General features: G+C 44.5%; 1 protein-coding gene across 2 annotated transcripts in view; it reads right to left on the reverse strand.

Annotated features, from left to right (window-relative positions):
• The window catches only part of TENM2 (teneurin transmembrane protein 2), a 905,304-nt gene that overhangs the window by 250,470 nt on the left and 641,833 nt on the right, over positions 1–13,001 (reverse strand). For both annotated transcript variants that reach the window (XM_040630317.1, XM_040630318.1), the window contains one exon: positions 7,695–7,933. In XM_040630317.1, coding sequence (XP_040486251.1) covers positions 7,695–7,933 — 239 coding nt within the window. The remainder of the gene's footprint in view (positions 1–7,694; positions 7,934–13,001) is intronic.

Here is a 13,001-nt window from a genome sequence, read left to right on the forward strand (position 1 = left end):
GGGAATCACAGATTCCTGCTAGAGGGCTTAAATGTGGTGCTTACACATCCCCCCTAACTGTTCCGTTGCCTAAATGCTTTCTAACTTGGAAATGCAATTTGGGAACAGAGGCAATTACAACATCAGGGAACCAGAAACTTCCCTTTACATGAGGGAACCAGTGAAATTAGGGCTTGAGGATTCTGGGTACTTGATAATGTTGTCAACAAACGATCCAACTCAGCCCTAACTCTAATCAGCATTTATTACTTCAAAAGATATTTATCGATGCTCACACGGTGTGAGGCACGGTTTTGGAGATACAATGATCCAAGAACCTGGTTTATACTTGGCGATGGACCTGGTCTAGGAGTGTGGTAGCCAATATAATCATCATAATGAGCTTCTATTGTGTGCCAGGTACCATCACACTTCACTGATGCTAACACTCGAGGTTTTCATCTTTTACCTCTCTGAAACCAGAACGCATTTTATAACTGGTGTTTCCATATCATCGTGGCTGGCCAGGCAGCACACTGGGCTGCTGGTCTGACTATGCACTTATCTAGTCACATGGGCGTACATCATTCTCACTGGTCTGCGGCTACCTCTTTCCAAAACTACAAAATAAAAATTATAAATGTTAAGTACTTCTCAGCACTTTGGGGATACACACAATAATGACATTTCTCATGCTTGATGACATACATTTGAAGAAAAGTTGTATACATATATAATTTCAGCCAACGCCTGAAACATCTTTACAAAGCTGGAGCTATCCCACTGTTCTGGATCAGGAAACTAAGGTACAGGGAGATTAAAGAGCAAGCCCAAGTCACACAGCTTTTAAGTATACACATCGTAATTTGAACTCAGGTCTCTCTGACACCAAAGCCCATGCATGTGCTTTGCATTACATCAAGCTGGTTCTTTTCTTTTCTTTTCTCTTTTCTTCTTTGTCTGTCTTTCTTTCTTTCTTTTTCTTTTTTTTGAGGGGGGAGGGGCGCAGGAAGAGGGAGAGAGAAAATCTTAAGCAGGCTCCATGTCCAGGTTTGGTCTCACAACACTGAGATCATGACCTGAGCCGAAATCAAGAGTCAGATGCTTAACCAACTGAGCCACCCAGGTGCCCTCAGCTGGTACCCCTGCAGTTGTGTTATAGATTAAAACGTAGAATGAAATAATCCTTATTTATAGTACATTAGAAGCTGTATCCAGAATTCTAAATCATGCAACAGGTAAAAATAAACAAACGCATGCAAGACTTAAGAAATGAAGGATTTAAAGGCTTCCTGTGGAAGGTAAAGGATCTGTGCGCTTGGCGACCACCCTAAGTGATCCAGTCAAATAAACTGAGCATGTGGAGACAGACACGATAATGTCATAGCATCCCATTACTGCTTCTGAACTGATGACTGCTGGAGAGGTCACTGTCATGAGAAATTTCAGGACAAAGGCCAGAATGGTGAGTCAAGGGATAGATAGGTGGTGGACCCTCCATATGCATTCACCCAACACATGCTCCATGGAGCCACGAATCACAGCCACGGTGCCTTCTCGTCAGCAGATCGTACTGATGCCCTAACTCCCTGTCGTGGTCCTTGAGGGGCGTGGGGATGTAGCTCCTACTCAGTCTTCCCTGGTTTTGCATTAAGATGGTCTAGAGAGTAAGGACCAAGAGTCGCTTCCTCTTCCTCATCCATGGAGCTTGCCCATGAGGGTGGGAGAGCCCTGTTTTGGATGACTACCTTGACTTCCGACAGGTGCCTTGTAGCAGAAAGCAAAGACACCTCAGCTCGGTAAAGGAACTTCCCTGAATGTCAAACACGAGATACGCATCCTGCCACATGGCTGCTAGGTGATGGAGACCTAGCTAATGACTTAATTTACTTTCCATAAATTGACAGATCCTCTGCAATTGGATGTGCAATTATGAAACGGGAGCCCCACTGCCGAAGACTCACCAGTGTGTCAGCGCTGACGGGACTTCATTATCTGGTTAAGAGCACATTAGCATATCTCAAGTCTGTTCCTAACATCAGAACTGACATGACTGGGTCTCCTGACTTCTTTGTGGGCAGTTCTCTTCTTCTCTGTGGGGCGAACTACAAGCTTTGACCATCTGGGGCAGGGGAGTTGGGTGGAAATGTTACTTGCAGGATTGCTCAGATTTCATCACCAGCCTTTTGCGTTTTAGATACTGGGAGGTAAACCCATAATGTGGAATTCACACAGAGGGCAAGGATTAGCATCTCTCTGGATAGTCAAAGAACAGTGAGTCTGAATGAGAGGGCCAACGTTTTTTCTCGGCTGTATCCTCACAAAGGATGCCGGGTAAGTGTACTGTTCTCATCATTTTTCTGTCATTTTCTTTATGTTTTCCCCAAATCTGTTCTGTTCAGCGAGATGGGAATACACAAAATAGCAGTTCTGAACACAGGATTCATCAGCAGGAGTCTCAACATATCAATTTTCAAGTGTAGCAACTTTAAACACATTGTAGGCTTTTAGTTTCCATAGAAAATAATCTCTCATTGTTTTCAAAAGAAACTGAAAGCACCCCAAATTACCACACTTTTAACATCCTGACATGTTGATGGCCCGCGTTCTTCCCAGATCAAAGTGAGAGTGGCAGAAGACAGAGCGCTGAGCAGCTTACTTAAAACATAGTATTTCATATTTGGCAGGAATTACCGTAGTGAAAAAAGACAAGGTGACTTTCTAATATATATATGTATTTTAGTTTGGCAGAGATCTGAAGAGCTAAAAACTAATTTAGGATGACATAAACGCTCTTATCTTTCCCTCCACCCCCTTCCCATCCCAACCATGAGAAGAGCTTTTGACAGAAACTCAGCGTATGTTCCGTATTGTCTTTAACTCGCAGGTGATAGTCTCAGTCCTGTGTCATGGCGAACCGCTGTGTGGACTCTCATCTCAGAATTTCTAGGACTATTTGGATTTCAGCAGTGAGGTCATCCATCACAAGCATCTTTCTTCCTTGATGTGGGGCAGCCTGCTGAAGAACTTTGGTGCCTTTTAAGGAAACTAGACCTATCCAACCTTAACCTCGGACAAGACGGCAGTGATGTCCTCCAGTGAACCTGCACCCTTGCAGCCTGTTGGGAAACCCCAACAGAGAAAGCACCAGGGGCTGAGGCGCCTTTGAAAACAGGCAGTGATTTTGCAGAGAAACCCGGGGTAACTGAAGATCGAAGATGAGGGAGTACGTGGCTAAGTGTGCAGGCAATTCCACACCACCCAAGAGTTGAAGCGCTGTTTCACGCAGCCTATTAGGATGGACATTTGAATCCTTTGGAAAGTTTTCAAAGAGAAAAGTGGCTTGTTTTTCCTACTTTTTGGTCTGGATCAGAAAGTCAGGTGTAATTATTCACTACGGAGAGGGGTTGCCAGCCTCAGAAAAAAATCACCTGCTCCATTTACAGTGGACATAGAGCTGGACTCTGAGCCAGACTGGAAGCAGATTTCCTTTTCTCTTCTTTTTTTTCTTCTGTAAATGCGGGGGCACTCTGAAAAGGTATTTTTTAGGAAAAGAACAGTAATATAATCAAAGAGGGGTTAGCAAACCGTGGCCCGAGGGCCAAATCCAGTCTGCCACCTATTTGTATGTTTCGATCAGCATATGAGCTAAGGTATAGTTTTCCATTTTAAATAGTTTTTTTTTTAAATCAAAAGAATATTTCATGACACGTGAAAAGTACATAAAATTCGAATTTCAGTGTCTATACTTAAGAGTCTCCTGGAACACAGCCACATATGGCTGTGGGTATGGTTGCTTCTGCCATAAGACGGCAGAGTAGACCAACTGGGATGAGACTGCATGACCCGCAAAACCAAAAACATCTATGATCTGGCTCTCCACAGAAAATGTTTGCTGACCTCCGTAACCGAAGATGTTTGGGAAAACAGCAACGTAAGGAAAGGCTAGGAGACTGAGGAAGAGAGATGGTTTCTCTCCACTGCGGGAATCATCAGAAGATGGTTTGGGAAGGAAAGGAACTAATTATTCTCCCTTGTTCATGAGGACAAAATCAGATACAGGGAGTTGACGTTACAAAAGGGATCATTTAGAGCTCATGCAGTATTTGGAAATAATCAGGAGAGTAATCAGGAGACCAAGGACCTAGTCTTACCCTTGCAACTAGCCAGCCACGTGACTACAAGCACTCTGGGCTCCAGCATCAACTCCATGAAATGACTGTAATACACCAGTTTTTTTTAGTTTCTGCTAGAGTGTATGGTGGGGGCTGGGGATAGGGTTCAAATTTAGTAATTACATAAAGGTGCTTTCACTGAAAAAGCCGACAGTTCTCAGCAAATGAAAGTTGCCCATCAGTTATTGTTATGTATACGACGAGGATAAAAACACAGTAGAGTTGGCATAAAACAGGTGAGAAATTCTATATTGGTTACATGATCCAGAAACTGAGGGATCCAGAGGGATTTCTGGTGTTGCAGGCAATGAAAGCACGTGAGCTGCCCCAGGATGTAAGACAAGAGGGGAAGCTCTCTTGCGTTTCACAGCCAGTACTCCCTAGGAACCATGTGGGCCAGGGGCTGAGTGATGCACAAAATGGTCCCCTAGTGGTTTATGCTGCTTTTCAGAGTAATTTATTCCAAGATGTTATGTACACTGGAAAAATCTGGCATTGGAAGAATCTGATGGAAGAGTGTATCATAAAAGATCTTTGTCCCCGGTTGTGTCAGGAGGAACCAGGGGATCTTTCCTGAGTTGGTAAAGGCCTACGTCTTCCAATGTGTGCAAGGGTTGACCTTAGTCTTCTTTCACACTCACTCACATGCTGGATGTAAGGAAGAACTCGTCATGGGGCCGAACTATTCCAGATTGCTCATTTCTGGAGTCTTCTCTCCACGGGTTTGGTTGTGTGAGGAAGATAATTTGACCTATTTGTCACAGCTCCTGGCAGGCCTGAGCCCAGGGCCTATCCATAACTATCTCGGGGCTGATGCTTCAGTTTCAGGACTTGTCATGTTCTACTGGAACACGGAGTCATGTATGAACCAGAATGGGCTCAGGTCTTAAAAACTTGGGTCTCCGTAACAGGAGGGCTTTAATTTTTATGTTGCCCTTCTGTCCTTCCCTGATGGCTTGTTTTCTCGGTGGGCACAATCACTCGTTGCTCCCAACAGTACTTTTCTCTGTGTTTATAATGCACTGTTTATGCCCCTGCAGCTTTGTAATTAATAATATACTGCTTTTCATCTTCAAAGTGATTTATACACATTAATTAATCCTCGCCATACTTTGGAGTTTCTGCACGTAAATAACCATCATGCTTCTGGATTTTACTTAGGAAACCAAGACCCAGAAAGAAAACAACTTTGTCAAGGCAAAGGAGAAAAGGATCATTGGGTCAAGATCAGCATTCAAGACAGTGACCCCTCCCAGTGCTTGCAGAGCTGCCGTCACCTCTGGAGAATAGCCCTGTGGGGAAACTGGCCCCTACCATCGCTCATTTTGAGTCATAAACTATGCTGTAATACTCCAGGGTTAAAGAATAATCTTACCTAAAGCATACATAATAGAAAATGATGGATTATAATCTAATAAACCATCCTAAAATGCTCAGGTCCAGCTTCCAGTAGCCTCCAGACGGAGGATAAATATGTTTCCTAATCCATCATTTACAAGTTACACACCCAATTAAAACATTAAACTCTCACTATATGGTTTCCCCATTTATGTAATTGCCCTACAGAAAGCTATTATATTTTAACTATCAAGCTCAATACATCAGGCAGTAGCCATCTACCTCTCTGGCAAGAGGAGTACGAGGTACACTGGGGAGGGTACTGGCAGAGGTGAGCAGTGCCTCAGTTTCTGTGTCTGGGCTCCCCATGGTGCCCACCAGCTCAACAGAACATTAAGCCTGAGAAGTGAGCTCACGGACCCTTTCTGATGTTTCTGCCACAAAGCCAAATCACGCAAAGACCCTGAAGGCAATTCAATTCGCTTCTACCAAGCCTCCTTGAACAGTTACCTGGGGAAGTACACGAAACTACCACTAGTGACACAAAAGAGTCTACGCAGGCGATTGAGCGCGAAACAGACACCCTCCGCCTCCCGCAAGTCAATCCCTTACTCCAGCCTTCATCAGGAGCAAGTGAGAAGCAGACATGACTGTAAATGAGGGTACGTGGGGGTCAGACCTCAGTCCCCACGTGGGGCTGGGGTTTACAGCACCAAGGCTTTTGCAAAGTTCCAGGTAAACACGGTAACTTTCCCCAGAGTGTCACTTTTCTCGCTTTTGGAGGGCATTCCTAGGAGATGTGACTGGTAAAGAATATAAAACGGATTTTTCTGTATTACGGTGAGCAAAGTGATCTCATGGGAGACGGTGAAAACTTCACATCAGTTTTTGGCTTATGATGGCCTTGGGCACAGCCCCAGGTCACTGGGGTCGCATGGCCACCCGCCCCCGCCATCAGGCAAGCTTGGGTAGAATGGTCTAGGAAGTCCTGGACCAATTCCTTCCCTGGAAGGTACCACACCGTCTGCCTGAGGATGAAGGACGTGTGGACACCCCACTGCTGAGGGAGAAGGGTCAGCATCAGAATGATCAGGATTGCCTTTTTTTCTCAGCATAAGTATTGAGAAGAATTTTGGAGTCGGCCTCTTTCTGCTGGTATTTTATAGGCTTGCTTTGCAACATGGCACAGCCCAACTGGGGAGGCCTGTCATAGCTGCCCTGAAACCAAGCTGGAACCATCAGGTGTTTCAAATACACTTGAGCAAACATCACGTGGCCTCTGACTGGGCCAGGAGCTCTGCCATTGGCAAGCTCAGTTCATACAGCGGCAACACCGGGGCTCTCTGTTGGGGCCAAGAGCTGTGAGCAGGCTTTGTGGCCAGCCCAGGGTGCTCACATGCGTGTGGTGCCCTGTCCCCGAGCTCTTGGCACCTGCTGCTTGCCACAGTTACAGGGCTACACCCCATGGATGCAAACCAACATCCTTGGCATAGGAAGAAAGATACCCCAGCAACTTCACCAATCTGCTACCCTAAGTTACATCCTGAGTCCCCAGAAGCACAGGTGGCATGAGAGATGAACCTGATTCACGACTGTGGTGCAATTCGTGACTAAAAGGACAGAAGTAAAGGAGAGGATGTGGGCAAGATCCACTGTGCATGGGTGACTGGATTCCATACAGAGACCCAACTGGGTGTTCTGACCTCTCAATGCTGTTTCTGTCCCACACATCTGGAAATAAGCGAACTACTCAGCTAGACGTTAGCGTCAAATCAAGATGCTCCCAGACAAGCTAGTCACTATTCTTCTTTAAGTGTTTGGCTGAAGTTAATTCATATTGTATGCATTTTAGAGCATAGACCTGGGTTAAAATCCAGGGACAGAGGAGACTAGAAGGCTACTTTGGGAATGAGGGATGGGTTTGCAGAAACAACAATTTTCAGCTCGTCTCCAAGAAAGAATACGGTAGGGATGCTTACTTACACGTCTGGTAAATGGTATTTCCGATCTTGAGAAAGAAGCTCATCAGATTGAAACACATTTCAGGAGACAAAAAGCACTCTCTCCCTCATCATTGTTTCCATCTTTCCGGAGCCAACAGGCAAACCGTACAGACAAGAGAGGGCTTCTCCATTCACAAGCCCACGGCCTCTGCCCCACCCCCTCACGGCCAGGGTCACGGAGTGGGCTGCCCGGACTTACCTATGAAATACGCCAGCAGAATTGCCAAGAGGAGGGCTGCGGCGATGGCGGACAGGGCGGCACATTTCCAACTGCAGTATTTAGAGGGCTTCTTCAGCTTGAAGGCCTTTCTGGAGAAGGTATTCCGGGGCAGCAGGCGGGGTGGTGGCGTGTAAACGGTTCCTGAGGTCAAAGGGTATCCCGGAGAAGAGCTGCTAAACAGGGGCGTGCTCCCCGAGGAGGTCTTAAAGAGAAAGTGCCTGGCAAGGAAAAGGGAAAGAGTGAGCACGGACATGGGCTGTTCCTGGGGAACATCCAGCTGCTTTTTCTTTCACTCTGCTTTCCATCATTCGAGTGCAGTCCTAGTCAACCGCTCTACCTTGTCACGGACAACAGGGCAAAGATTTCGTTGGATGGCGATAGAAATTAATTCCACAAACTCTCAACATTTTATGTGTTTCCATATACGTCTAGATTTTGTCTTCCACAACAATCCTGACAAGTATTCAAAGCAAATATGGACACCAGGTTACTGTGTGTCACTTGGAGATGATGGTGATGACGATGACACAAAGCAGCGTCATGTATTAGAACTTAACGTGTAAAGTCACTAGAACCGCATTGTCACAACTACTTACAAACTAAGTATTCACATATCCATGGATTTAAGAGACGAGAAATCAGGCTTGGCGAGGTCAAGCAACTATTCAGGGATGTGAACTCTGAGCTCTATCTCATGCTGAAGTCTGTGCTCTTGAGTGTTCCCTCAACTGTCTCTCCTGAGCCTTCTTCCTGGGCTGTTTGCCCTCCTCCATCTTGCTTCCTGTCCTGAGACGGCCTCTCTAGCTCATGTGATCCTGTTTTTTTCTTTGGCAACATCTTGCCTGCCAATGAAACAAGGTGCTCTTGGTCTCTTGGGCTACAGTGTGACAATAGGCTAAGGGGGTCTACGGTTGACACCTCATATAACCCTTCCTCGGGGTCAGGGGACTGTAACTGCAAGGACACTTCAAGGACCATAAATTCTCTGACAGATTTTTCTCTCTCATGTGTTCCATTTATGAGACTTCAAATGTGACTTGCCACACCTTGTTTCAAATGATGAATTGTCTTCCAGGACACAGATACGGGACTTTAAAGCACGGATTAAGTAGTGTCTAGAGTTTGAGCAGCTGGAGACCGGAGACTGTGTCTTCTTTTACACCTTGTTCGTTTTTATGTTCCCAGGACCCAACTCAAAGTTCAGCATGCATGGGAGAGTTTAGTGAATGAACGAACGAATGAATGATCAAATGGAGTTCCCTCATGTTTTGTGAATTTAAGATTCCAAGATTCCAAATGTCATACAGGTTATCTCCCTCCTCTTCAAGTCTGCAGTAGGCACAACTATACTTACGGACCACATACTATATGTCAGTTACGATGCTAAATGTTTTACTTGCCTCCAAACCTCATACCAACCCTATATTATTACAATTTTACAGATGAGAAAAACGGAAGCTCAGAGGCAGCAGGCAGGGTCACTGGGGCGACCACTCCCACCTGACTCCAGGTCCTCCAGGTCGACCTCATACACCACACTGCCCCTGCGTGTGGGACTCAGCAGGCGATCCCGGCGGGATTCTGAGGCAGGATCACTATTATTACAGATATTTGGATCTTGGCTGCTTCCAGACAAAACCTTGCAAGTATCTTAATCCTTGACAAAGACCAAACAAGCCTGAGATGGCTGACAATCGTGTCAGAAAATGAGTATCTGATGAGTGAATGATTTAACACAGCTAACATTAAAACAAACAACTGATAGTTAAAAACTTTATTTGTACTCTAAGTATGTTTGATGATCTGAATAAAGGCGAGAGGTTGGATTCCATAAATAAGCCTTTGTATTCCTTGTCCAATAGCACTCTTTTAATGCTCTGGATGAAAAGCATCTTTTGGAAGAGGTGGCAGGAGGCAAGTGTTTAGAAGCAGCGTTTTGGAGCCATGTTCACCTGGACGGGAGTCTTAGCAGTTCCAGTCCCGGACAAGTAAGCTTACCTAAGTTACGCAATGCTGTTCTTAAAAGCCTCCATCTCTTCATCTGTAAAATGGGGGTAATGATGGCCCAGGTACCTCATGTCACAGCATAGGTGGTTTGTACGGATTACGTGAGATCATGTAGGAAGGGCACTTAACCAAAGGTGTGTCTCATAGCAAGTACTCGGTGCATTACGAGTAGCTTTTATTATTAATTCTCAGAACAACATAAGGAGCCTGAAACATGAGTTTTAATTTAAAGTCTGACAAATGTCAAACAAACACCTGAAGAGTTCTCCAAATCACTACGTAATAGTCCACTGCCTTATAATTAAGCAAGAACATATGTGCACCAGAAAGCCGGGGTGATGGGAAAATGCTGGGATTTGATTTAGAACCAGCCCAAATGTACTTCTTGAACAATTTTCCAAGAGCTGGTAGTGAAAATAGGATATCGAACTAAAACCAAGAAATAGAAAGACATTGCAGGCCATTATTGATAAATATTTAGAAATACGGGGGCACCAGGTCTCACCCCCACAGAGATCTCACTCTTTCCCATGGCTTCAGGCGGCCTATGACTCAAGTCTCCAGGTGTCCTTTTCCAACCAGTTTCCTCCCTGAGGTCCAGACTCTCATTCCAGCTGTATACTGGGCATCTCTCCCTCTCTCTCTCTCTCTCTCTCTCCATTCCACAGCTGTATTGCACCAGTTGCAGCCAAGCACAGACTCTTTTCCTTCCCCTCCCCGTTCACACTCTTCCTGCATTCCTGTTACTCCCAGGTGCCTAAGAAACTGCAGCCACTTTCCCCCTCCTCCTTTCCCCTCACCTTCTCCCAAACACTGGGTGAAAGAATCCTATGCATTTTATTTCTGAAAACCTCTCCCACCAACCCTCCTCTTTCAACCCTTCTGCCACTTTTCTTCTCAATCACAAATGTCATTGTGCTCTGCCTTAGAAATCCTGCTGAGCCTCCAGTACCCACAAGAAGAAATGCAAATCTCAACACGGCACCAGACTCTTTACAACAACTACCCAACTTTTTTACCCTCGTCTCTAACCTCGTTCCCCCTGCTCCCTGAACTCTGTGTTTCAGCCACACCAGAAGACGCATCTTTCCTTAACCTGGCTATTCCTGCTGTCATGCCTTTGGGAATGATGTGCAATGCTTTCGGGAACAGCTGTTCCCGTGCTTTCCCACCTACCCCACCCCTGCCAACTCCTACTCACCTCCCAACCTCCTACTTGGGAAACCTATTCCAAAAGGTTTGGAATCTATGCCATCCTCTATCACTTTTTGCACTCAAGAATCTTTTATACACTTGGATATCTCTATATCTATCTACCTACCTACCTACAGCTAGCTATCTATCTATAATGTGTTTGCCCCAGTGCCTGGCACCTGAACATCAGTCATATTTGTGGGCAGAATCAGTAAATTGGAAACAATGTTTTGGCAACATCAGAGAAATCACAAGATGAAGATTAAGAAGTTTAAATTGTTTGAATGTTATTTTTAATGTACTCATTTGTAAGAAATAATAGAAGGAAATGATTTTTTTTTTTTTTTGGTATGGGATTCCTTCCTGAGATCCTAAAATTGTCTCCTGACAACTCAGTCTATTTTCCACACTTCTTTCTAAACGGGAAGTCAGATTATGTCACGTGTCAATATTCTCTCCTCCCCTCCCCCAATCAATCGATCGATTGATCAAGGTTTCCAATAACACATAAAATAAAGTCACAAGTCCTTTCCATGGCCTGCAATGTCCTGCCATGATCTGCCTTTTGGCCACCTTTCCAAATGTAGCTTCTACCACTTTAGGTCAGTTAAGTCTATCAGTTAACCCGTCTTCTTAATATTCCTCATCATATCACAACCAACACATTTTCACCTAAGGGCCTTAATACATGCTGTTCCCTCTGCCTGGCAATACCTCACAGCTTGTTTCTTCACATCACTCACCACTCTGCTGCAGTGTCACTTTCCCGGGGAGATCTCCCCTGCCCTACCCTTGCTTCTTTCTCTGTCGTTCTCCATCCTGCTAGAACTGCTTTATTGTCCTAAATTTTTAAAAAAGATTTTATTTATTTGTCAGAGAGACAGCGCACACAAGCAGGGAGCGCAGCGGGCAGAGGGAGAAGCAGACTCCCCGCTGAGCAAGGAGCCCGATGCGGGACTCGATCCCAGGACCCTGGGATCACGACCTGAGCCTAAGGCAGACACTTAACCGACTGAGCCATCCAGACATCCCTATTTTTCTAAATTACATGTGTATTTGTGTATTTTTTATTATCTATCTCCATCATTAGATCTAAACTTCTATGACATTTAAAAGAAACAGGTATTTTGTCTCATTCATTCAACACTGTACCCTGACATTTAGAAAAAAGCCTGGCACATAGTGGGCACTCAGCAAATCTTTGTTAAATGAATGACTTACAAACTTTCTAAGGCCAAAACCATGACTGTTAACAGGACAGCACTGTGAACATTTTCAATTTTAAAATTAGGATTCCTCCCACCATGTTGACTTCTGTTTTCCAGATTGCGCATATAGGCAGATGTTCATATTTATACATACAAGCCCAGATCCTTCTACGGGAAAAACAAACAAACAAACACCATGTACTTTTCAGCACTGCATTAATCCTAGCAGACAATAGCTCTCGGCCTTCTCTTTGCTATCGTGGTGTCTGTGATGATCCTAGCTAAATGAAACTCGTTTGGTTATCATATCCCTTTTTTCTAGTTTCTGATGCTTAAAATGATTCAACCAAAGTACCAAAGATAATGTAGACTCTTGTTTCTTCACAACACAGCTACACCTGCAGTTGCAAATCTTTAGAAGGTTTAATTCAGCGAATAAATAAATAAATAAATAAATAAATAAATAAATAAATAAAGGAGGTTCTTAAGAAGAGATCTTCAGAGTGTGTCCCATAAATACCTGCTTTGTGGTCACTGGAGTTAGAAAAGGACAACTTTCTGGCCTCCAACCAGACCCAGTGCTTGGGTCCGGGTATTTATTGGTTAAGAAGCTCTCTAGGTGATCCGAAAGTATCTTGAAGTTTAAGAAACTCTACCCTAAGCATCGTGCACCTCTCAGATGTGTCTGATGGTTAGTAGATGTATCTTTTTAAATTCTATGCATCTAGAGAACACACTAGATGTTGAGTTGAATCCTTTTAAATGAGAGTTTTGAATGCTGATGTCTTTAGAGGTGAAGTGTCAAGAAGTCTACAACTTACTTTCAAATGATTCAGCAGAAAGATCTCTAGATCTCTTTATAGATAAGGCAAATGCC

This window comes from Ursus maritimus, unplaced genomic scaffold, assembly GCF_017311325.1.
Source record: "Ursus maritimus isolate PB19 unplaced genomic scaffold, ASM1731132v1 scaffold_15, whole genome shotgun sequence".
Taxonomy (NCBI): Eukaryota; Metazoa; Chordata; class Mammalia; order Carnivora; family Ursidae; genus Ursus; species Ursus maritimus.